The sequence below is a fragment of the Marmota monax genome, unplaced genomic scaffold (genome assembly GCF_021218885.2).
Source record: "Marmota monax isolate L192 unplaced genomic scaffold, Marmota_monax_Labrador192_F-V1.1 WCK01_AAM20220418_F8-fsc00040, whole genome shotgun sequence".
In the NCBI taxonomy this organism is placed as follows: Eukaryota; Metazoa; Chordata; class Mammalia; order Rodentia; family Sciuridae; genus Marmota; species Marmota monax.
The window spans coordinates 12,252,864-12,276,099 of NW_026692782.1; the positions used below are offsets into that span (position 1 = coordinate 12,252,864).

Sequence of the window (23,236 nt, forward strand, 5' to 3'; positions counted from 1 at the left end):
TCTGTGGTGCAGACATTTTTAATTAACCTCTCTCCAGGCTCCATTTTTGCGGAACAGACCTTCCTTCCACCTGTTTTCATGGTATGCTATCTTGAATTTTATTTAGGTTTATATTAATTTCCTTTTTGGGAGAATAGAACATTGCAAATATAAATCAATTGGTGAATAAAGAGAAAGCCCCTAGCAGGGGTGGAGCTTCTCTGCTCTTCTGGGGCTAGTAGGGTGGTGACCTCCCCATCTCTCCTCTCTGACTGGATGTGAAAACTGGTGAGCTGCTCAGAGGAGCTTGCATCAGGGCTGTGAGTCCTGATTACAGGAGCTGGGGTGTGCTGACTGAGCTCGGTGTACTCGGATTCCTTGTTACGGTTTAGATATGAGGTGACTCCCAAAAGCTCACGTGTGAGACAATGCAAGAAGGCTTAGAGGTGAAACAGTTGGGCTATGGGAGTTTCAATCTAATCAGTGCATTAATCCCCTGATAGGAATTAACTGGGTGGTGACTAGGCAGGGAGGGTGCGGCTGGAGGGGTCTCTGCTTCTGGGTGCTCTGGCCTGAGCTCTTTCCTCTACCAGGTTCTTCCACCAAGTTGTTTGTCTTGCCTCAAGCCCCAGGGAATGGAGCCAGCTGGCTATGGAATGAGAGCTCTGAAACCCTGCGTGCCAAACAAACTTCTCCTCCTCTAGAATTTTTCTCATCGGGTCTTTTGGTCACAGCAGTAAAAAGGCTGCCTAAACACCCCTTGTCCTCAGAGATGGTTAAAGGACAGTGCATGGTGTTCACTAAGCAGTTGAACATACGCGACGTCGCAGTTGATCTCCAGTTTCTAGAGACAATTGCAGGTGTGCATCCTGGCGGTGCGATCAGCCAGTGTCAGCTAACAAGGCAGGGTCTGCTGCCTTGTCAGTTCCCTGGTCAGTTTCCTGGCTTTGCAACACAGATGGCTCAGCGGGGCTCTCCAGGTCACACGGGGGGAGCCAGGTTTGGGTTGGGGAGGACAACCACCGACCAGGCTGCCCTGCTGGACCTCCCTGCATGGAAGAAGCCTCCGTGAGGGGGCCATGGGGCTTCCCCTGAAATGTCCCACCTCTAGGACTCCCAGGGTGTAATAGGCGACTAAGTTGCCTCCAGGGTCCAAACAGGAAACAATGTACAGAGCAGGTGGGGGCAGGGAAGTGGATGCATGTGTCCTTGTGCTATGCCCTCATGGCCCCACCTGCTTTCCTAGCCTCCAAGAAACAGGTCATCTTCCTCATTTAACCGGCATGAAAAAGGAGCCCTTGGTCCCATAATTGCCCTTGCTCACTGAAATAGTCACTGTGACTTGAGCCTGGGGCTCCCAGGCTCCTAAGACTGCCGCATGCTTTTGTCTCCCCTGCATCACCAGCAAGGTCCTGGGACTGCAGCTCAGGCCAGAGCACCAGGAAGCAGAGACCTCCCCCAGCCACACCCTACCTGCCTACCCACCACCCTGTTAATGGCGCATCTCTCTCCCCCAGCTCTTCTCACTTAACCAAGTTCCTTCTGCCTTCCTCCTCCCCTGGGGTGGCAAGGGGGGAGGCGGCCCCTGGGAGCTCTTACTTTCTGAGCAGGCGACTCCGGCCCCAGACTGTACCCCACCCTGGGGGCAGACCACGTCCTCATCCTGGCGGCAGTGAGCCAGGGACAGCTCCGTTCCCGAACACTTCACTCCGCTCATGACCACTTTGTTGGTGTAGACATTCCCGTGCCAATACCAGGTCTCCTGAATGAATCAAAAGGAATGGCTAGTATGTCACCTTGAATCGTCACTCTCTCATATTCTGTCAACTGACAGCCTCACAAAAATCCCATGGTTTTATGATCCCATTTTTCAGATGGAGATGGCTGAGGGGCAAGGACTCACCCCAGCCACGCACTTAGTTGGTGGCAGAATGAGTGAGAATCCAAGTTTCCGGACCCTACCACTGGGAATCTTCCGTACTCCCCCTTGGGAAAGTGGAGCTGAGTTTGAGATCAAATGGCTGCTCAGTGTTGCAGGTCAGGAATGGCTGGCACCTCCAAGTCATCTGTCCTCTCCCTGTCCTGAGCCATGACAGACATTGCCAATCAATAGAAGCACTCTCCTTTAAGCCTGAATGGGATCTCAGAATCCTCCTCAACACAGGGCTCCAGGAAGACCTGACCAATCGATCAGAATTGCAGGAGAGAAGAAACCATTTGTATATGTCAGTCATTATTTAGAAGTCTATGAAGTCTAACTTCTGAATTTCATTCTGGGAAAGCACTTAATAGAGCAATTCTGCATAGAGGCCGAGGATCCAGCCGCCAGGTTTGTGAAACTGAGATTTATTGGGCCCCTTCCATCTATGGGGCTCCAAAACACTGTTAGGTTATACTCTCCCACTTCAGAGAAGTTTCCAGTGGAGAAAAGTGAGAAATTGGGGGGAGTAAAGTCAGGTGTAGAGCTGGGATGAGGATCTAGGTCCCTGTGTTCCTGAGATCTCTAGGATTAATTGTATGTGTCAATGTACAAGCCACAGTACCTGGACATTTGGTCAAACACTATTCTAGATGTTTTCTGTGACATAGTTTTTAGATAAGACTAATATTTCAATCAGTTGACTTGAGAAGCAGAGTACCCTCCATAATGTGGATGGGCCTCATCCCATCAATTGAAGGCCTTAAGAGAAAAAAATGACTGAGATCCCTCCAAGAACAGGGAATTCTGCCTACAGAATGCTTTTGGACTTGAGCTTCATCAACTCTTCCCTGAGTCTACAGCCTGTCAGCCTGCCCTGGAGAATTTGGACTTGCAGCGAATTAAAAATCTCAAAATCCCCCATCCTTGCATATATGTAGTCTTAACCCTCCGTATCCATGGGTTCTGTGTACATAGATTCAACCCACCACATATAGAAAAAAATTCTTTTTGATTGTGTGTGTACTGAGTATGAACAGTTTTTTCTTGCTATTATTCCCTAAATGATACAATATAAAACTATTTACATAGCATTCACATTGCATTGGGTATTATAAATAACCTAGAGATTATTTACAGTAAATGGGAGGATGGGTGTAGATTATGTGCAGATACTATGCCATTTTACATAAGGGGCTAGATCATCCTTGGGCTTCGTATCCGGGAAGGGTGCTGGGACCCATCCCCCACAGCTACTGAAGGATGGGATCACTGTACATTCACACACCCTCCTGGTTGTATTCCTCTAAAGAACCTGATCAATACCCTCCTTATCCTCCAGATGAAAAAATGGGTTTCAAGAAGAGATGGGGCTTTCCTTGGTGGCAGGTTTGGGACTGATGTTAGGTCTAGGCCCATTCGGTGACCCCTGCTGAGGCCCAAGTGTCTCAGGCCTGAGCTGACAGAGAACAAAAACAGCTGGACAGGGCTCTGTTGAAATGTGGCTGTTTTTCCGCTCTCCCTGGAGAATCAGAGTGAGCCCAGCTGGTCATAAACAGTGTTAGCAGAAACACTAGGTTGCCCTGGGAAGCTGAGCTCTGAGGATGTGTCACTGGCCTGTCCCTCCTGGAGGCTGAAACAAGGAGCCTCAGGAAGCCCCTGTTCAGGGCTCAGCAACTCCCTGGGAGCAACCTGGGCCCTTCCCTGCCTGCTCTCCCCTCCCTTCCTGTGAAATGCCTTCCTTAGGCCCCAAGCAGGGCAGCTTGGGACCAGGAGCTGAGTAAGATGGGTCTCAAAGCACTTTCCTGCCTAATGAGAGTTTTTAGCACCAGGATACTGAGGGCTTGGGATTCTTCTTTCCATGTCACCGGGAGGACAACAGGCACAGAGGGTGGCTGCTTTGCCCCCAGGCAGTCCTGCAGCTGCTGGTGGGATGGAGCTGGGAGCAGACCCATAGCATCTTGGTCCTGCGCTCCTTCTGACAGGGTAGGACAGTGGGAACACCAGGCCAGGGCTCAGTGGCCCAGCCAAGCCAACCTGTCTTTGCAGAAGGGGCCTGGGAAGAAGGGACAGCTGATAAGACAGGGCTCTGGACACTGTTTGGAGGTGTACTAGGTCTCTGGGGAGGATGTATGAGGTGTGGAGAGCCGGGAAACACTCTAGCCAGAGGGAGCTTCCAAGGGATGGTAAGGTGTTCGGGGTGTTAGCCTTGCCCCCAGTGGTCTCCAGGACCCAAGGACTGAATAGCTTCCCTCTACAGAAGGCAAATCACCCAAGGCTCAGCCCTCAGCCCAGGGACAATCCAGTGTAGAAACAGAGTGGCTTCAACAGAGCCAAGTCCCTCTTCTACAGCTGGAAACATGCCAGAGGGAGGGAGGCACCTGCCCAGGCTCAGAGGGGCAGGGGACAGAGTTGTGGCCTGAACGAGGCCTCCTGCCTGCAGGTGCGGTGCTTGGCTCTACCTGCCTCGTGGCTAGGAAGGTTCTGGGAAGAGGGGTGCTGGTGGACGATGGGGAAGGTGAGGCTGGGTGGAGGGTGGGCAGGGCCTGAGCCCAGTCTTCTCACCTGGAAGGCATTGCTGGCGAACCCCAGGCCCAGCTGCCGGCAGACCACCATGGCCTCCACGATGCCCCAGTTCTCGCCACACACTGTCCCCCACACGAGGGACCCGTTTCTCTCTGTCAGCACCTCCACTCGGCCCTCATAGGGATTGCGGCCCCCACTGAGGCGCAGCTGTGGACAGCAAGGAAGGCATGGTCACCAGGACAGAAGGGAGCTTCCCCATAACCCCAGCTTCCCAAAGCCAGGGGGTCCTGCCTGGGCCATGCTGGGATTTGGCAGTGTCCTCTGGCTGGGCTTGGGGTGTAGCTCAGTGGTGGAGCACTTGCCTGGCATGTGCAAGGCCCTGGGTTTGACCGTCAGCCCTGCAAAACAAACACCCCCATCCCACCCAATAGCAGCATCCTCAAGACCTTCCTGTGGCACAATGCCACAGGAGGCATTGTGCCCAACACAGCTTTACAGTGAGGTCCCCACCCAGCGTCCTGGGCCCTGCACACAGAACTGTGCTGGTAATTCCAGCACCTCCAAAAGATGAAATGCATGGTGTGTGTGCAGTCTGGGTTTTTCCAGATCCAGTCATTCACCCAAGAGGTACTGAGTACATAATATGTGACAGGCACAGTGCTTAGATGGGACATCTCAGGCAGACTTTTAGAGGTCTAACCCCATCCCTTCCTTTAGGACAAACCCTCTGCAAAACCAGGGCCTGAACTTTAGGAGCCTGTACTGGGGTCTGGGGGTGCCTTCCTTTCCTCTGAGCCTGGTTCCAGGCTCCCACCTCCACCCCTCGCGGCCAGCATGGTGGGGAGGTGAAGGGCATGGGGGTGGAGCCTCCAGTAGACCAAGCTTAGCTCTCATGTTTCTGGAATGGCAGCCCAGGGGGAGGATACAAAGCCAAACGACTTTCCACTGGGTTACTGTTTTTTAGTTCTTTCCAGACTGTGTCCTGCCTTCCTGACTGCATCTGGAGCAGATGGCTCCCTTCCCTGCCATTGCTGCATAAAAGCTGGCTTCCCTTTGTCACCTCAAGGTCAGTTAAGAGGCGAGGACAAGGTGTCTGAAGAACCTGTTCACTTTTCCTGCTTCCACAGGGTGATGTGCTCCTAGCCAACCCTCCGGGAGAAGACTACTGCATCTTGGACTGAGTTTGGGAGGTGCCAGAGGGTCTCCCCCCTTGTCCACTGCTGCTGGCCTGGCCCTCCCCTAAGTTGGCTGCCCATCCCACCCTGGACTCTAAAACCTATACAATTTCAGGGGCTCTGGCCAAAGAACATGGCTTCCACGTTGATTCTGGGGCAACAAAATCATGTGGTCACCAAAGGCACTTCCCAAAGCCCTTCCAAAAATGACCAGACCTGAAGCTACATTTGACATGGAGCAGGTTTGACTGCTCTGGAAGGATCCAGGTGGTTTACACACCGGGGTGATGGGAGGGGTTCTTCTCCTTTCTTTAGAAGACTGGCAGACACAAGAGCGCTGGCCTTGGTGTTAACCCGGCATTGAACCCTGCTGACCATTCCCAGGGCCCCACCTCACATGCCAGCATCCTGGTGACTTCTGGGCTTGCTGGCTGAAGGTGAGCTGACCTCACCAGTGGCAGTGGCACTCAGGAGGCCTCAGGGACAGCCAGGAACCCCGGGTCTGCACCTGTCCACCACCATCCAGTGGGGTGGCCAGGAAGGCCAAGCCTCCTCAAAGTCTCTCAACTGCCAGGCACTACCTTTCCTGCTCCTTTGGTTCTGGTGTTTAATCCTACAGGGGGTTAAAGGAAGGCAGGAAGTGCAGGAGAGAACACAGCACCCCACAGGCTGCACTGGGTTTTGATGGTTATGCCCAGCCAGTCCCACACCTATTTTGGGAGGTGGTGGGGCGAGAGGTGAGGAAACACAAGCCAGATGTTAACATGTAAGGAAGTGGTGACATCCCAACTCCCACACACCGGGGCCAGGCCCACAGCTGGGGGGAGCCACGGGTGGAGAAGGGCACCGCCCAGGTGGATCCGCTTGCCAGGGAAGCCCACCTGTCAGCTCACCCAGGGCCTCCACAGTGGCTCTTCTCTCCCTGCAGGGGGGACATGGAGACTGTGCTGTGGCTGGAAGAACAAGACCACTGGTCCCAAGTAAGCAGCCCTTCCCAGCCACTCCTGCAGAGGCCCATTCCCTACTGAATGGCACTGGAGGGAAGGGACCTGGGAGTCATCTCTCCACTCTCTCCTTTCCCAGGTAGAAACTAAAGACTTGAGATTAATTAAGGAATCAGCTATGGGTGATTGTTAGGCACTGAATTGTGTCCCCTCCTAAATCTTACATTGAAGCCGTTGACATTCCCCCCACCATGTGACTGTATTTGGAGATGGGTTCTTTAAGGAGGTAATGAAGGTCACATCAGATCGTGGGGGTGCTATGGGCCAGGCTTTATGGGCAATGACCAAACAGACTCCATTTTACCCTGAGACTCCATATCATGTAAGAAATGCTTCTCTCGTGGGAAAGCCCCACCTCTGGACCCAATAATAGTTACCTACTATAACATACTTGGGAACATAAAATTCTTACACAATGTAAAATTGTTCTCTTTGCTTTCCATATTTCTTGGGCAATGTATCTTGTTAGAGATTGATTGTCCAGACGTTAGTAACCATTCTCTAACTTATACTCAACTAGGGTCATTTTGACCCACTTCCTTTCTGCTGGCTTGCTGCTATGCCAACCTGGAAAGTCCTGTGGGAAATACCAATGTACCCATTGCATTGTCCCGTTAACTGCCCAGTCCAGCTTCTGTACTTTCTTGCTTACATTGGCTAAACCCCCAAACATCCCTTTTGTGATTTTTTTTTTGTCTTAAATATGAGGGCAACTGAAGGCGGACACGCCACTCTGACTATCTCATTCTTTAGAGAGAAAGGTGTCCACCGCTGGCCAGCAATAAAGGCTTAATTAGAATGGCAATGTGTGGTTTGAGAGTTATTTGAGGGTCTTGGTATTGGTGTAACAGGGACTCGTGTCGTTATAAGGTGAAGAGACACCAGGGAGGTAGGTGTATGCACAGAGGACACTGGTGGAAGGTGCCATCTGCATTCCCCAGGACAGTGGCCTCAGAAGAAACCACCCTGCCGATGCCTTGACTTGCACTTCCAGCCACCAGACTGGGAGAACACATTTGTGTTTTTTCAGCCGCTGGGACTGTGGTCTTCTGTTACAGCAGCCCCAGCTGACTATTATAGTGATAAAGCTCAGAAGTCTTGACAGATTCACCCCTAGGTAGGAATGTCTTCCACAGGAATGACCTCTGGGAGACAACCCACAGATGCAGGCACAAGCCCCCGGACACCCTCGGCTGGAGCTCAGGGATCCCTAGGCCCCTGGAAAGGTGAGAGTGGCTGGTGTTAAGAACTAGCACTTCTTTTGTCATGAAAACTCCACTTTCACTCCATCCAACTATCAGAAGAGTGCCAAGCACACCAGGACTCATGGCTCGTCACCTTTTGTAAGTCGATTAGGCCTCCCTGGGAGTGCTACTAGGCAGGTCAGATGGTGGCCTCCCCCAAACCCCAGCACACTCCTGCTCTCTACAGGTGAACTACACACAGCTTGGTCAAGTGCTGTGTGTCTGCATTTAAGGCCCCGCTGGGAGAACTGCAGGAGACGTGTCGTGGCCGACTGGTTCAGTAGCACCTTTGGTGTGCTGGGGCCAAGGTGGAGAATTGCTGTCTGATAGGGGCCTGGCTGGGGAGCCATCCTGCACCCCAGTGTATCTGCATCTTCTCATTGTGAAGCTGAACTCTAAGGAGCAATTCCAGTGTGCCAGCCTGTGCCAGATGCACAGCATGTGACTGAACTCAAGGCATAGCAAGGAGCAGTGTGTAGGAGTCCCTGAGCCTTTTCACAGGATTGGACAGACTCTGTGCAAAGCAAGGAGGAATCATCTTGTGGCTACTCAGTGGGCAAGGTCACCTGGGGTAGGAGACTCAGTGCAGGTTTTACAGGCTGTACCTCAAGAAGTGGCGGGGAGGGGTATTGTGTCCCTGCTTCAATGTCGAGTCCCTTTTCTTTCCCTCTGGTTACCAAATATGGTCTGGACAGTGCTCACACCTGTGTGAATTACAGACCTGTGGTCCATGGGGTTTCTTGGGGACCTTGGAAAGGGCCTGTGGAAGAGTGTCACGGGTGCCACAGACTAAGTGCCTTGCAGGGAGAACTGACTGCCATCAGACTGCAGTCCCCTCCCATAGCAGAGTGTGGCCTGCAGGGAATGACCGGACATCTGCCACTAAGGAGGTGGTGCTTATGCATGCTTTCTCATTTGGCACATTTACAAATTCTAGGTGACAATGACGTTAATGGTGATAGCAGCAGAGCCCGAACCTTCTCTGAGTTCACCTCCGAGCACCCTCATTCACCCTGGAGAATCCTTCCCTGTGAGACCACCTGGTCTGTCCTTTCTGGGGCCTTGGTAGCACAGTCCCCTCTGGGTATCCGGTCTCCTACCTTTTTCTGAAAGCCCATGACAGGGATGTTACATCTCACGCCAGCGTCCTCCTCGTGGCTGCAGCCCTGGGTCTCCGTGTTGAGTTTGCACTCTATGATGGACTTCTCCGTCCCCGTGCACTGGACCTCATTGAGGTGGATGGGTCCCATCCCTGGTGAGGCAGAGGGTCATGGGCCATGAGAGTGTCAGAAGGCAACCTCTGGAACTGGTGAGAAAGCTCTGGACAATGAAAACCTGTCTCTCCCATCCTCCAAAGTCTCCTAACTGCCGCCTGTGGTCAGCTCAGAGACCCCAGCTCTTCTCCCTGGAAAGAACACTGTAATTATCTTGGGATTGACTTCCACCATAGGAGCAAAGAAAATTCTTTACTAACCTGAGGTGTGATCTTGGCCAAATCACAGTGTTTCTTACATTGATAAAGGAGCTGGACTAGAAGATATCTAAGTTTCCCACTTCAGCGTTCCAGGCATTTACGAATCCTAAGCCTTGACTGCTGCTAAATCAATTAGGGTCTTTGCAGGAAATAGATGGTACATGCAAATTGGGTGTCTGAATTAGAAAAAGGGAACTTTAAAATGAAGGTGTGGATGGAGTGCAGAAATCACAAAGGAAGGTCCGGTACTCAGGAGCTAATAACATTGGAACTTGGATGTACCCCTGTGAGTAACAGGAAGAAGCCACCTGATAAGAGCTGTCCCCTTGGTGGAGGGACAGCACCCATGGGAGCCCTATAGGGAAATAAACATCCCCTGCTCTCCTCTCCTCTGGTTCCTGTCAGTGCTCTGTGTTGACCAAACCCAGCTGTGCCTTTGGGCACCTGGCACCCTGGGCAACAGTGGGGAGTAGAACTGGAGGGGCAGATGGGACATATCTAGCAAGTGCCCCTTGGTGACAATGTGGGGACCCTTCTCTTAGTAGCACTGGGATGACAGTAGTGAGCCTTCCACAGCTGGGGAGAGAAATTCCGGGGCGACCACTCTCCAGTTCCCTTCTGCTCACAGAGGCTCTGCCCCTCTGCCAAGGCCATCAGGCAGCAGCAGGTGCAGTTCTTGGCACGTGCTCTGGGGTTCACAGACCCCCACTTTTTGGACCCTGCTCTGCTGCTATCTCTTTGCCCTCCTGATCCTCCCCATCCCCCCACATGGGTCCTGTCCCTCAGTGCTCTAATATTATCTCAAACTTCCCATCTTTACAGGCCTCTCCTATGACCCCATGCCTCCCTTGGGCCTGGCACTCTCCTCCCCACTGGGGCAAACCTCTGGGAAGAGTCTCCTGAGATCTTCCCTCGCCTGTTTCTCTGCCAGCCCTCCCTGTTCCAGGAAATGGCACCTCCAACCACCGAGCTGTTTTTGCTGGAATCCAAAAGGTCATCTCTTGGACCTTCTCCTCCTCCTCCTCCTCCCGAATCCCTGACAACCCATCAATCATGTTCTGCTCACTCCTCAAAATCCGGATACCTTTTTTTCCCATCACTGTGACACAATATGACCCTAACATCTCCCATGTACAAAGACACAGTGGCCTGCGAGCCTTCTTCCTTCTGGCTTGTTTCATCCTATTGGCCACAGAACAGCCCAGGAGAGCTTTAAATGCACGTTGGATCATGTCACTCCCCATCTGAAAATGCCTGGCTGGCGGCTTAATGCACCGAGGGAGAAGCAGGCAGAATTCACAGTCCTCAAGTGGCCTCCGAGGTCCTGCGTGACCTGGCTTCACTTTTGTGCTCTATCTCTGCCTGCTGTCCTCCTCTCAGCTGGGTCTCGTGGTTCCTCCACGGAGCTGAGTGCTCCCTCTGCCTGGACTGCTCTCCCTTCCAGGGCTCACCAGCTGACTCTTGCTCATCCTTCACTTCCCTAGAGAAGCCTTTCTGACCCCTACATCACCCTAGTCTACTTTGGATTCCCTCACTGAGCACACTGCTTTACTGAACATCTGTCTGTCTTCCCCGCTGGGCTGGAGGACCCACAAGGGCAGGGCCCCTGGCTTTCCCTTTGTGTGTTCCCAACCAGTGCTTGGCATATAGCAAATGCTCCCTAGTATCTCTGCAGATGCTGTTGACTTCACTGAGCACCTGTTACTCATCAGCCTCTGTGCTAGGTGTTGGAGATTCAAGGAGGGAAGAGCTAAGAGCATCCAGTACTGGGGAAGGCAGGAGTTACACAAAGACTTGTGAGGTCAAGAATAGAGACAGAGAAAACCACAGGTGCTTCAGAGCCCACAGAAGGTTCTCTTGACCCTGTTGGGGGGTTCTGGAGATAGACAGTGTCTAAGCATACTGAGGCCACAAACTGCCTTCTGGGATCCACTCCTACAGTAGGTAAGAGCCAAGTTTCCATTTCTCTGGAAATCCATAAGCAATGATGTTTCCAATTCCCAGGAATTTTATAAATTTATACAAACACTTGGGAGGCAATGGTTGAAAGCACCCAAAAAGGGGCTGGGAATGTGGCTCAAGCGGTAGCGCGCTCGCCTGGCATGCGTGCGGCCCGGGTTCGATCCTCAGCACCACATACAAACAAAGATGTTGTGTCCGCCGATAACTAAAAAATAAATATTAAAAAAAAAATTCTCTCTCTCTCTCTCTCTCTCCCTCCCTCCCTCTCTCAAAAAAAAAAAAAAAAAAAAAAAAAAAAAAGCACCCAAAGGCTCAAGAGTGCAAAGGCATGTGTGACACAGTACAGATGCTAAACAGAGCCCTTGAAGCAAGCACAACTTATAGGTCACAGGAAGGGGCAGCAGCCTGGGGTCTAGGTCCCCAGGGGCCTCAGGGGCTTTCTGCAGACTCTGAGTATGGTGATGGGGATTTGATGACAGCTGATCTTTATTGAGCACTCGCTATGAGTTGGGTGGATCCCATCCTAAACACACTGCTTATAAACATCATTTCTTCATTACAGCGATCCCATAAAATGAGGAATCTGAGCAGCAAATATGAAGTAACTGACCCAGTGGGGGATCCAGGATTCAAACCAGACAGTGGCCCCATAGCATGCTCTCGCTGAGCTTCTGAAGCCCTCTCAGGAGAACAGGAGGGAAACATAGGTCAGAAAGGAGCTCCCTCTCTGGGTTAGGTCCCCGTCTTCCCTTGGGATGCTCCAGCTGCCTCCTGCTCCTGGGGTGCCTTCTCCTTTCTGCCCACCTCAGAAGACGACGTCAAGTAGCACTTCAGATCTGTCCTGCTCCCTGACACAGCTTGATAAAAACCTCAGCATCGTCTAAACTGCTGCAGCCTTTACAGCTCTGGCTTAGGAGGCAATGAGCTGGTCCACTGGCCCCAGGCCGAATCCAGTCTCAGGATGAGGCCAGGGAGCCACGGATCCGTAGGACATGGCACACCTTCCTGAGCCGTGCTCGTCTGTAGAAGGGCAATGATAACACTGATGGTGCAGGCTGGAGGTCGTGAGGAGTGGGTGAGACTAAGTCCTTTAGGTTCCTAGGGACCCAAGAAATGGCAGGCACTGTCATCAGTATTATTCCTTATATATCATCAACTATTTGTTAGTATAAGTTATCTTTGGGTTATTTCTTATTTCTCTCACTTGATGCCAGCTCTTTAAGAGCAGAAACCATAACTAAAGGTGTTGATAGAATAAATGAATTCTCCACTTCAGGATGCAGCCCAAATGGCCCTCAGAGGATAGTGGAGGGTTGCTAGACCATGATGTAGGCCTCGTCAAGAGGAGAATGTTTAACTCAAGGCTTGACATGCTTTAAACTCCATCTAGCAATTGGTCTGTCCCCTTCTGTCTTAATTTCTATGTAAACGTATTGACTCTGCCAGACATCAAGGAATGAGACCCTGGAAGTATGTGTCCAGGCCCACTCTCTGGCACATCAGAGAGAGCCCAGAGATGGGAGGTTCAGTGTGTCCCACCCTCTTCCCTGCCCCTCCCTGTTCTGTGATGTGGGGGATGGTGGTGACACGCTGTGCACTGGGGACCAGCTGTAGCATGCTGGGTATCTTTGGGCCCCTGGTTCCTGTTCCTGACTTGGGTTTGATATTCTGCATCCTTGACCTTCAGCTTTTACTTGGTTCTGGGTTCTGGATTGTTCCCCAAAGCCCTCTCTTCATAGTACCTTTCCACCTCCACCCTGGCTCCTCCTCCATGTACAGACCCTGGCCTGGGTGACCACACGTTTGGAGGAGCCACAAATGACCTCCTGGAGCAATGCCATGGGCTCTGTGGTGTCCAGGCCATTAGAGGTCAAACCGACAGCTAAGCCAGCTATAATCAGATTTTAGAAAACATGACAAAGCAGAACGGGACTTTCAGTGCTCTGCATGTTGTCAAGGTAAAGCCTCTTCACAAAACCTCTGCTTCAGTTTTGGATGCATGGCACATCTGCCAATTATCTTTCACTGTGAACCGAAGAGGTTTAAAGCCACTTCTCTGGCACTGCCCTGCCAAAATAGTAGACAGTGGCCACGTGTGGCTGCTGAGCTCCGAAAATGTAGCCAGTACAAACAGACATGCTGCAAAGTCTAAATTATATCCTGGATTTCAAGGACTTTGTACTGAAAATGCAAGCAATCTCATTAATAGCCTTTATATTGATTACACATTGAAATCATAATATTTTGGATATCCTGAGATAGAGGAAATCTTAAAGTTAGTTTCACTATTAGACTATTAGAAAATTCAAAATTACACGTATTATATTTCTATTGGACAGTGCTGGTCTAGAGTGTTGGAACTACCCCAGGTGTCTGTTCAGATGACTCCTCTTATTCCTGTGGGACATGTTCATTCATTGTTTACCATGTGACCATCTCTGGAGCACATGTGTTGGGCACGGACTCCAAGGACAGGGAGATAAAAGCCAGGCACAGTCCTCACCCAGTGTTCAGTCTCAGGTGGAGGGTGACTGTGTCAACAGACAGCTGGAGTCCTGCTCTGCGGGGTCCTGAAGTGCCAAGGGCAGCCCCCCAAGACCCAACATCCATCCCGTGAGCCAGACAGAGCCTCAGACGCCATCCATCTAGCCACCTTGCCTTACAGTGAAGCATCCCAGGCCCAGAAGTTTCCTCAAGGTCATAGAGCAAGTAGGTAGCTGGGCCAGGATGAGGATCAGATTGCTCAGCTCTGAGGCACTGCCCTTTCACCACCCTGGGTGTGGGTGTGGTCACTTGGTGCGTAGAGCCAGGACCAAAGGATGACCCTGCCTGCTCTGAGTGACACTGAATGTGGTACTTTCCTCTTTCTGCCTACTGGAGTTGCCCACCCAATGTGGCAGGACACGATGAGTCACCCACTGGTTCTCTCAAAGGCAGCGGTAAAAATGCCCGGAGCCTCTTTTTCCTAGAGTTCGCCAGGCCCTCGGAAACCTCTGGCTGTTCTGGGCAGTGAAACCATGATGTCACATGGCCCCCGCCCACTGAATGGAATGTTCATGTCATTGGGAACTTGTTTATTCCTCAGAGTGAGTGGCCCTGGTCCTGTAGGCCTTGGGAGAGGGCAAACCCACATGGGGTCCATTGGTAGAGAGGACTGTGAGAATACTCAGGAGCCAAGGGGACCCTGAAGAGTTCCCTGGAACCAGGGAGGAGGACCACTTGTCAAAGGTAACAATGGAGACCACGAGGTGGCACATGTGCTGCTAACATCCAGCCCAGGTCTTCAGCCTTCAATGCACACCCAGCATGTGCGCATGGGTTAAAGGACAGAGGCAGAGGGAGTTCCAATGTGACCAGGTCTGGGTTGGGGTGAGGGTAAAAGGAGGCAAATCTGGGGCTTAAGGTCCTCTCCAGCAGTGCTGTCTATGATCCCAAGACTGTCCCTAGTCCACAGGAGCCTCCATCCAGCCTCAGGGAACCACTTAAGTGTTGTCTCCTAGTAGCTGGGGCACTGCATCCTACAGAAAGGACCAACAAATGGCCATAGAGAGGTGAACTCCCCTGCTAGAACTGGGAAAGCTCCATGTTCTTTAAGTGAGCTGGAGGTGAAGTTCAACCCAGGACTCTGGAGTCTCACACTGGGAAGCCACTGGATGTGGCACTCAGGCCCTGGGTAAGGGGGGACTATTATTCCTCCAGGCTGCAACCAATGACCTCACCACATTCCTTCCTGTGGGGTGATGGCTCCACATCTGACGGTATGGGAACATCCTCTCCCCACACTGTAGGACACCCCACCCCTCATCCACAGCCCAAGAACCTTCCTCACCGCCTCCTCCCAGCCAGAGTGGCCCACGGCTGCAGCAGCCTCCCTGTACGCTGGAACTATCCCAGGAAATGACTGACCATGACTTTCCTCACCCAAACACAGTTCTCCTAGGGAGGGCTGTGCACTCACGGCTTATGGTGGATCTGGGGTGAGGACTCCTCCTTTGGAAGGACCAGGGCTTGCAAGCATGAGCTGTCTTCGTGAGGCCCAGAGGCAACCTGTCCTGCCATCTCAAAGTGACAGCACTGCTCTCAACAGACAGCCCCCACGAAAGCTTTCTGTACTTATGTTCTTTGCTCACATGAAAAATTCGTTCAGGACACTTAATAAAAACCAGGCCCTTTCTCATTAGTGTTTCATGAGGTCAGAGAAGGGCACGCTGTTCACTCTCTCAGCTGTCAATGTTTGTGAGACTGCAGCAGGGTGGAAAGTAAGGTGACAATGGGTTCATTTGTGTCCTGCATGGTCCTCAGCCTGAGACCCTGCCCTGGAGGAAGGCCTGGAAATCCTGTCTTTCTTGGAGGGGCAGCAGAGAGCCCAGGGTAAGGAGTTAGGAGAGCAAGGCTGGAGTGTTCTCTGGCTGCCAGTGTCATTTTGTTTCGAGGACTGACTCCCTTTCTCTGGGCCTCAGCTTCCAAACCCATGAAGTGGGGACTCAACGCTCTCCGAGGTCCCTTTCAGCCCCAATTGTCTGGGGAGAAGTTTGTGATTCTCTAATGGAGCAGCAGCTGCCGGTGGAGGAGCAAAGCACCAAGGGCTGGATGAGGTCACGGTCCCCAGCTGAGGCCAAGCTACAGAGATGTTTTCCCGTGAAGAGAGGCCCCACCAACAGCTGTCCTGTACCTTACCTTGCCCCAGCCGGGAGCCTGTGACGGCCTCTTTGGCAGTCCCGAAGCCCAGCTCTCTGCAGACCACGCTGGCCGACACCAGGTCCCACTTGTCGTCACAGACGGTCCCCCATTCTCCGTTCTTGAGCACCTCCACTCGGCCCTCCCCGACCTGGGCACCACCTCGCAGCCGCACCAGGGGTTGCTGAAGAGACACACCATCCTGCTGAGTGCAGAAGCCGAGGCGTGTTCGGCCAGCCAGCGGTCACTGCCCGCTCCCCGCCACCCCCCCTGCTTTCTGCCAGGCCAGGTCCCCGGTCTAGGAGCTGAAACTGTGCCAGATGTGTTTGCGAGGGGTGGTGGGGAGGGGGTCATGCAGCAGAGTCAGCTCAGCACAGCTTCCTCTGCAGCCTCCCAGGAGATCTTCTGTCCTGGACCACTGGGGATCTCACCAAGGACCCTCATGAGATCGTCACCCCACCCTAGGCATGGCTCCAGGATCCCACCATCACTTGACTGCAGAACCTCCTGTGTGAGAGCTATGGAGAGAAGCTCCTATCCCCAAATCTGCAAATTCACAACCCCACTTGCTTACAGTGCAGCCCTGGAGACCAGGCCTGCCGGGAGCCTGCCCTGTGGAGAGTCTGCTGTGCCCACCCACGAGAGGCAGGAAGGAGCAGATAGAGGAATGGGAAGATCGGGAGCTAGAAAGTGAGGTTTTACTCAGAAAGCCAGACCTAATCAGGCCATGACTCACAGCACGGATGCCTCAGGGACGGGGAGCCTCCCTAGTTAAGACTAACATCTGTCCAGCTGCTCCCTGATTCCAGTCCCAGCCCAAAGCAGCCTGATTTCAGAAGATATAGCCTCCCCGCCCCCAGCATGCAGAGGTGGGAGCATTATGGTTTAAATGGCCCTGGTGCTCACGGATGGCCTGGAAGCCTTCCTCCCATTCTGGGGTTTCTGGACTTGGACCAGCATCCTGAAGCCAATGGTCATGTTCCACAGATGGAAACCACTGGCCTCAATCTGTTCACAAATTCTGCTTTGCACCAGTTTCTGTGCATGTCTGCATGCTGTGCACACTTACCTACTAGCATTTCTGCATGTGCACGTGTGCTGAGGGAGGCTCAGAAGTCTGTGCGGCTCTGTGTTATTGGGCGACTGTGACATCCTAGTCAGATCAGACCACAGTCCTTGTTCCACCCTGACCTATGCTGACCTTGGCCCAGGACTCCCTTCAACCTACCCACCCATGGCAGGGATGAGGCAGGCTTGGTTGGAAAGGGTGGATTTCAAGAATTCACATCCCTTGGCCACCTGAGGGTGGCCTAGCTCTCCACAGCTGCCACTCTCTCTCTCTCCCAGTGGTGGCACCTAGCTAGCCTGGCAGGATGGGGTGCTGGGGAACTCACAGACCCCCGGGACTGCTCTGATCCAGGCACTAGGGAGAGAGGGGGAAAAAGGAGGGGATGGGATGAGGGCAAATTGCCCAGTGGCTTTAGGAACTTTTATTCTCACTTAAAAAAAAATGGAACATAATCAATAAAACTGCTGTTTTCTGCAGAACTTGGTCTCCCCTCCCTGCTCCCTGGTCTCAAGCTGTCTAGGGGGATGCTAGGGGGCTCCTCCCATGGAACCCAGCATCCTGGCCCCAGATTGATGGAGGCAGAGTGTCAGATAACCTAGCCCCAGCCCAGCAGTGGCCAGGCAGAGTCAGCTGGCCCTGGAGGGAAGCCGGAAACCAAGGAAAATATGATGTAATCATCCTGTTTCTTTCTTCCATTCTTTTTTTTCTTTTTCCATTGGTTTGGTATGAACTTGATTGCTCTGTTATAAACCACACAGCAGAGGAATTCCAAAACAGTAGGATCTGGTACTCTGGATGACACATGAGGAGTGCTCACGGGCTCTGGCTCAGGCCAGGGAGAGGACGTGGCCATCAGACTGCGCAGCAGGGGAGGTGGGGCATGCAGGGGGCTGGTTTGGCTTGTGGAGGGCTGTGAAATAGGGTTGCCTAGGAGGGCCCACGTCCCCTGGCTGCGAGCACTTCTGGTGGTGTGGTCATGTCTGTGTACTCTGAAGCCCCTGAGGGGCTGAGGAGGCAGGAAGTCACTCCAAACAGTCCCTACACGGCCTGTACTGTGCCCCTTTCATCTAAGGCTCCTCTTCTGTCCAAACATTTCCCCAGTCTGGGAGAGGCACCCTGGGGGCTTCTGGCTGTCACCCTGATTTCATTTCTCTTCCTAGGAGCAGTTCTGCAGGTGCCACAGGGAGGGAAGTAGGGGAGGACCAGGGGAGGGACAGAGGGGACAGGAGGCAGTGAGGAGACAGGATACCCCAGAGAGGGGAGGGGCTGTTGCTCACATGCCACCCACCGCCCACACCTGGCTGACAAAGGACTCCCTGCTGCCTCCCTCCGCTCCCTTGTACCCCGGGTCAGACCTCAGCTAACACGGGATGCACCAGGCTGCAGTAAACGACTACCAAGTACCCGGGTTGGATGGGCAGGGACACAGCCCTGATCAGTGGTCAGCCTCTCTCCTCCCCCTCCCTCTTCTCTTCCCACATGCTTTTCTTGCCCACCCACCCCCTATCAGCAGTTTCCAGAACAGAAATATCACAGGGACGATTTGGTGGATGTATGAAAAAAGAAGAGCGAACTGCCCTTCATGGTTATGGAGGGAAGACAGAATAGGGCACCTTCGCTTTTGCAGAGGAAGGGTCAAGCCTGCCAGATGCCAAGGGCCACACCTCCAGCCCCATGCTCACCTCTGGTTTGTAGGCCTTCCGGAACCTCGAAGGCCCATCAGGGCTGAAGATCTGGCCAGGCACACAACTGACCACAGCTGGCTGTCCATTCTCACAGGTGATGTTCTTCACAGGGTCCCAAGACACATGGGGGCCCAGCTTGCAACTGGAGATGTGGGTCTCCGTGCCGGTGCAGTTCATGGAGAACCGCCAGTAGTGCTGCTTCCTCCGAGGGGCAGACATTCTGCAGAGGGGAGAGAGGACGGTGATCAGGGCATCGTGGCACCCAGCCCTGATTCTGGTTTGAAGCAGAACGAGATGGACATGGCCGCTGCTCCCAGAGCTCAGCCTGCCTCCAAGACAGGGTCCTGCTCAGTGTGTTCTGCCAGCACCCCCTGAGCCCAGGTTTATGCTGGACACTTGGGGACAGGACCCAGAGGGTGCACAGGGCCTACTGCCCTCGGGCAACTGCCATTCTAGGAGAGCAAGGACTAACTCAGGCACTGAAATAATAATGACACAGCCTGTCCATACAAAATGCAACAAGGTTTCTAGGGAGGTGAGATCCCGGATCCCAGGACCCCATTCTCAGTGACTGGCAACCCTAACTCTTCAGTTAATTTAAGCACAAGCTGTTGTCATTCACCGGCTTTATTTCTCTTTGTCAACCATCAGTACAAGTTGACAGCTAAACTCTCTCCCAATGATAGTCAAGACAAAATATGTAATCCAGTGAGAACAGTCTTAAATGACCCCATCTGTGGCATCAAAAGTACAATTTTCTTAGTAGTGGTAAAAAAAACAAAAAACAAAAAATGCCCCTGCTCTTATCAAATCCTCACCCAGGAAAATCAGTGAGGTGGAAGCTGTCACCATATCATGTCCTAGGAAATTTCTTAGTCTGTATTTCCTACACATGCAAATTGTTCCTTTTTCGTTTTTTTTTTTAAGGCAGAATATGGATTAAGATAAGACAATGTGGTTTTTTTTCCAAAATAATAAGTAATATACGGATTAATAAAAATGTAACTATGACTCAGTTTCCTCATGTTCAAAGCAGAAGTAGAATAAATATCTACTTAATAAGACTATGATGTGTATTAGCCCATTTTCAGCTACTCTAACAGAATATCACAGACTGGATAATTTATAAACAACAGAAGTTTGTTTAGCTCATGGTTCTGGAGACTGAGAGAAGTCTGAGAGCATGTTGCCAGCATCGGGGGAGGGCCTTGGGTCACCTCATGGTAGAACAAGCAGGCATACACAAGACAGAGGAAATTGGGCCAAACTTACTTTTAAAACAAAACCAGTCTCGTGATGACCAACTCAGTCCCACAAGAGTGGCATTAATCCATTCAGAAGCACAGAGTGCTCAGGAATAAGTCTTTTTTTTTTTTTGGTGCTGGGATTAAACCCAGGGACACTTAACCACTGAGCCACATCCCTGGACCTTTTTCCTTTTTTATTTTGAGACAGGGTCTTGCTAAATTGCTGCAGCTGGCTTTGAACTTGCAGCCCTCCTGTCCTAGCCTCCTGATTTGCTGGGATTTACAAGTGTGTAGCACCATGCCCAGCTACCAGTCATCTCTTAAAGGCCCTACTTCTTAAAACTGTTCCAATTGCAACTCAATTTCAACATGAGTTCTGGAGGGGACAGTCAAACCACAGCATTTTGACAGTTAAATTAATCAAAATTTATAAAGCTCTTAAAACAGTATGTGAAACATAGGAAGTGTCTGTTCAATAAATAAATAAAAACTGTATGGCTAAAGGGGGAAAAGCGGGGCTGGGGTAGTAGCTCAGTGGTAGAATGCCTGCCTCACACACATGAGGCACTAGGTTCGATCCTCAGCACCACATAAAAAGAAATAAATAAAGATTGTATCATCTACAACTTAAAAAAAAATTAAAAAAAGATTAAAAATAATAATAAAAAAATAAAGGGGGAAAAGCTGTATGGCTAAAGGAGGGACCCCTGTGGCTAGAGAGACGAGGGTGACTTCATGGGAGAGCAGGCTTGTTACTAGGCCTTGAGTGATCGTGGGATTTGAAAAGGAGGAGGGAAGAAGCACCCTGTCCTCTCATGCTGCCAGCTCTTTGGGGCCTATGCACTTGACCCTCCTTGGCAGAACTTTGCAAGATGCCACAGAAAGTCAGCAGCATCATGGCCAGCTGCCCAATAGAAGAGCCTGTCTGGGCAGGCTGACCCTTAAAGGGCCAGAAGTGTCCTGAAAGCATCTGCTTTGTCTTGGGGTGAATGAGATGTGAGCACAGAGGAAATCCTACAGGCACCGTCATCCTCTCCTTAACCCAAACTGGGGCTTGTGACAATTCCAGTACACCTGTGGGTGCAACGACACAAACCTTTGAAATACAGACTATCCTGGGAAATTCAGGATGTGTGCTCGCCACAGTGACATCACAGAGTGGAGAACTCCACAGGAGGACTATTAATCATTCCAAGAACCACCACCCGCCCCTCCCTACTTCCTGCAAGGCCCCAGCAGAGGGAAACCCACAGCTTGTTCCCCTGGACTCCCCCACATCGGCTGACCGGGAGGACACACTCAGGGGAACAGGAGCTGCACGAGGATTGGTCAGACCACACTGGGCAGCCTTGGCTGAGGAAGTTCCTCTGGCTTCCAGCCGTCAGTGAACACTACCCTCTCCAGGAACAGATGTCCCAGGCTCTAATTGAGAGCGAAGCACCCACAGCAAACGCGGAGCGGCCCCAGCCCTGCTCTTGCCTTCCCCGGGCAGCCCCGATTCCATCTTACATCAGCTCCCAGGAATGCACAGCCCACCGTGACCCTCCACGGGCCTTCAGCAGCCAGGGGCCCCCTCCTTCTCTATCCCAGCATGATTCACTCTGGATAGATGGACTTGCTGGCCCCAGCAACGCAGAGAGGAGGCTCTGGGGAGATTGGAGGGATGACTGGCCAAGATGGAAGCCACTTACAAAAGAGGTCTCCAGGCCCATGGCTGGGGATTAGTGGGAGCACTGAGCTGGACCCAGTCCATTAAACTTGCAAAGTCCTAGAGGCTCCCCGGCCAAGGGGGAACTAGGTTGTGTGGGATCCTGCCAGCTGCTGAGTATGTCTACTCCAATTGTTCTTTCCAGAATTGAGAAATTAGGTTTGAGATCCACTGGATTCCCCTTAAGACAGACTCAAGTTAAAACTCCATAAGCCCCTGGACTGGAGGGCCACAGGGATGTTTTGGATCTCCTGGAATCAGCTGGAATCAATACCCAGAAGTCCCTAAAAGATTTAATTATCTCCTTCTCCCCAGTGCATGGTCATCCTGGTAAAGGGACCCTTTGGAGAAGGCTGAGAGAAACTACAACAGTATAAGCTTTGGCAGGGCACCGAGGTCCTTTATCAAGGGAACCTGGCCTCTCCTTCTTTCTGGAGTTTTAGGTCTGTAAAGTGGGGCTCAAGTCTGGGAATTGACTTAAGGGCTGTGACTTTCTATTGTTCTGATTCAGGTTAGACTTGTTCACTTGACCTAGAACTTGTCTGCTTTTGCAGGTGACGGGAGAATTCAGTAGGCTTCTCTTATCACTGGGAGGAGCACCAAATGCACTTGCCAGAGCAGAGGTCTGCAGGAGTCAGACTCTGCTGTCCCTGCAGGGAACATCCCTCTTGTCTTTGGTGGTTGATTGGCACCACTTCCTGCCACTCTGAGTTACTCCCGTTGCATTAGGTTTCCCAGTTTGGTGCTGCCTTCCCACTGGGGTCTGGCCCACAAAGAAGAGACACTACAGAGCTCTTCAAGGAGGCAGGGGCCCCTCATAAACTTACTCATCACCGCATGGTGAAGGGTGTGCATCCTCGACCCTTCTGCCTGAGCAGGTCTTCAGTGACAAACCCACTCCAACAGTTCAATCTCCCTCAGCCTTGGCATTCCTTCCCCTATGTTAGACCAAGGCAGGCCCAGCACTCACAGTGGGCTTGGAAAGTTCAGCTAACCAAACTGTCAGAGCCCTTTCTAACTCCTGAGTCACGAGCAGAATTACGAGCAGAATCGCCGCTCAGCGAGTTCATCTCAAATCAATACCTACATTGAGATCCTGCGTTTTAAAATCAAGATGATGACTACACAGTGTAATTGGCCCCAGGGATAGGGCCCTGATGTGTAAGCTTCGTAGCTTCAGGGCACATACATGGCTCCCCAGACCAGCGCAGAAGCCAGGGCAGGGAGAGAGTAGTCTTGGGTCAGGATGGCTGACTCTACTTGTGGTGAGGCTATGGGTGCAGAAGCCTCTGGGGTGTGGGCAAATGAAAGGAGAACAGATGCTCTGAGGGCATGGGGGTAACCTGAACCTGTGAGTGACCAGCAGCTCTGCAGGTTAGCAGAGAGAGCCAGTCCCAGTAAGACAGTGGGGCGAACCCAAGACAGAGAGGCTTGGGGGCTACACAGGTGAATTTCCAAACTGCAAAATTCAGAAGGGGCTTTGGAGAATGCTGAGATTATTACAGACACAGACTGAGAACTACTTTGAAAACAACTTCCTTCCTAGCGCCACCGGACTGCGTGGGAGG

General features: G+C 52.0%; 1 protein-coding gene across 2 annotated transcripts in view; it reads right to left on the reverse strand.

Moving 5' to 3' along the window:
* Positions 1 to 23,236, reverse strand: part of Loxl2 (lysyl oxidase like 2) — an 84,978-nt gene that overhangs the window by 12,436 nt on the left and 49,306 nt on the right. The window contains exons 5-9 of one of the 2 annotated variants that reach the window (XM_046447688.2): positions 18,711 to 18,933; positions 15,960 to 16,164; positions 8,947 to 9,098; positions 4,463 to 4,630; positions 1,579 to 1,741 (exon numbers count right to left, since the gene is read on the reverse strand). In XM_046447688.2, coding sequence (XP_046303644.1) covers positions 1,579 to 1,741; positions 4,463 to 4,630; positions 8,947 to 9,098; positions 15,960 to 16,164; positions 18,711 to 18,933 — 911 coding nt within the window. The remainder of the gene's footprint in view (positions 1 to 1,578; positions 1,742 to 4,462; positions 4,631 to 8,946; positions 9,099 to 15,959; positions 16,165 to 18,710; positions 18,934 to 23,236) is intronic. The other variant, XM_046447689.2, reaches the window with a different exon arrangement.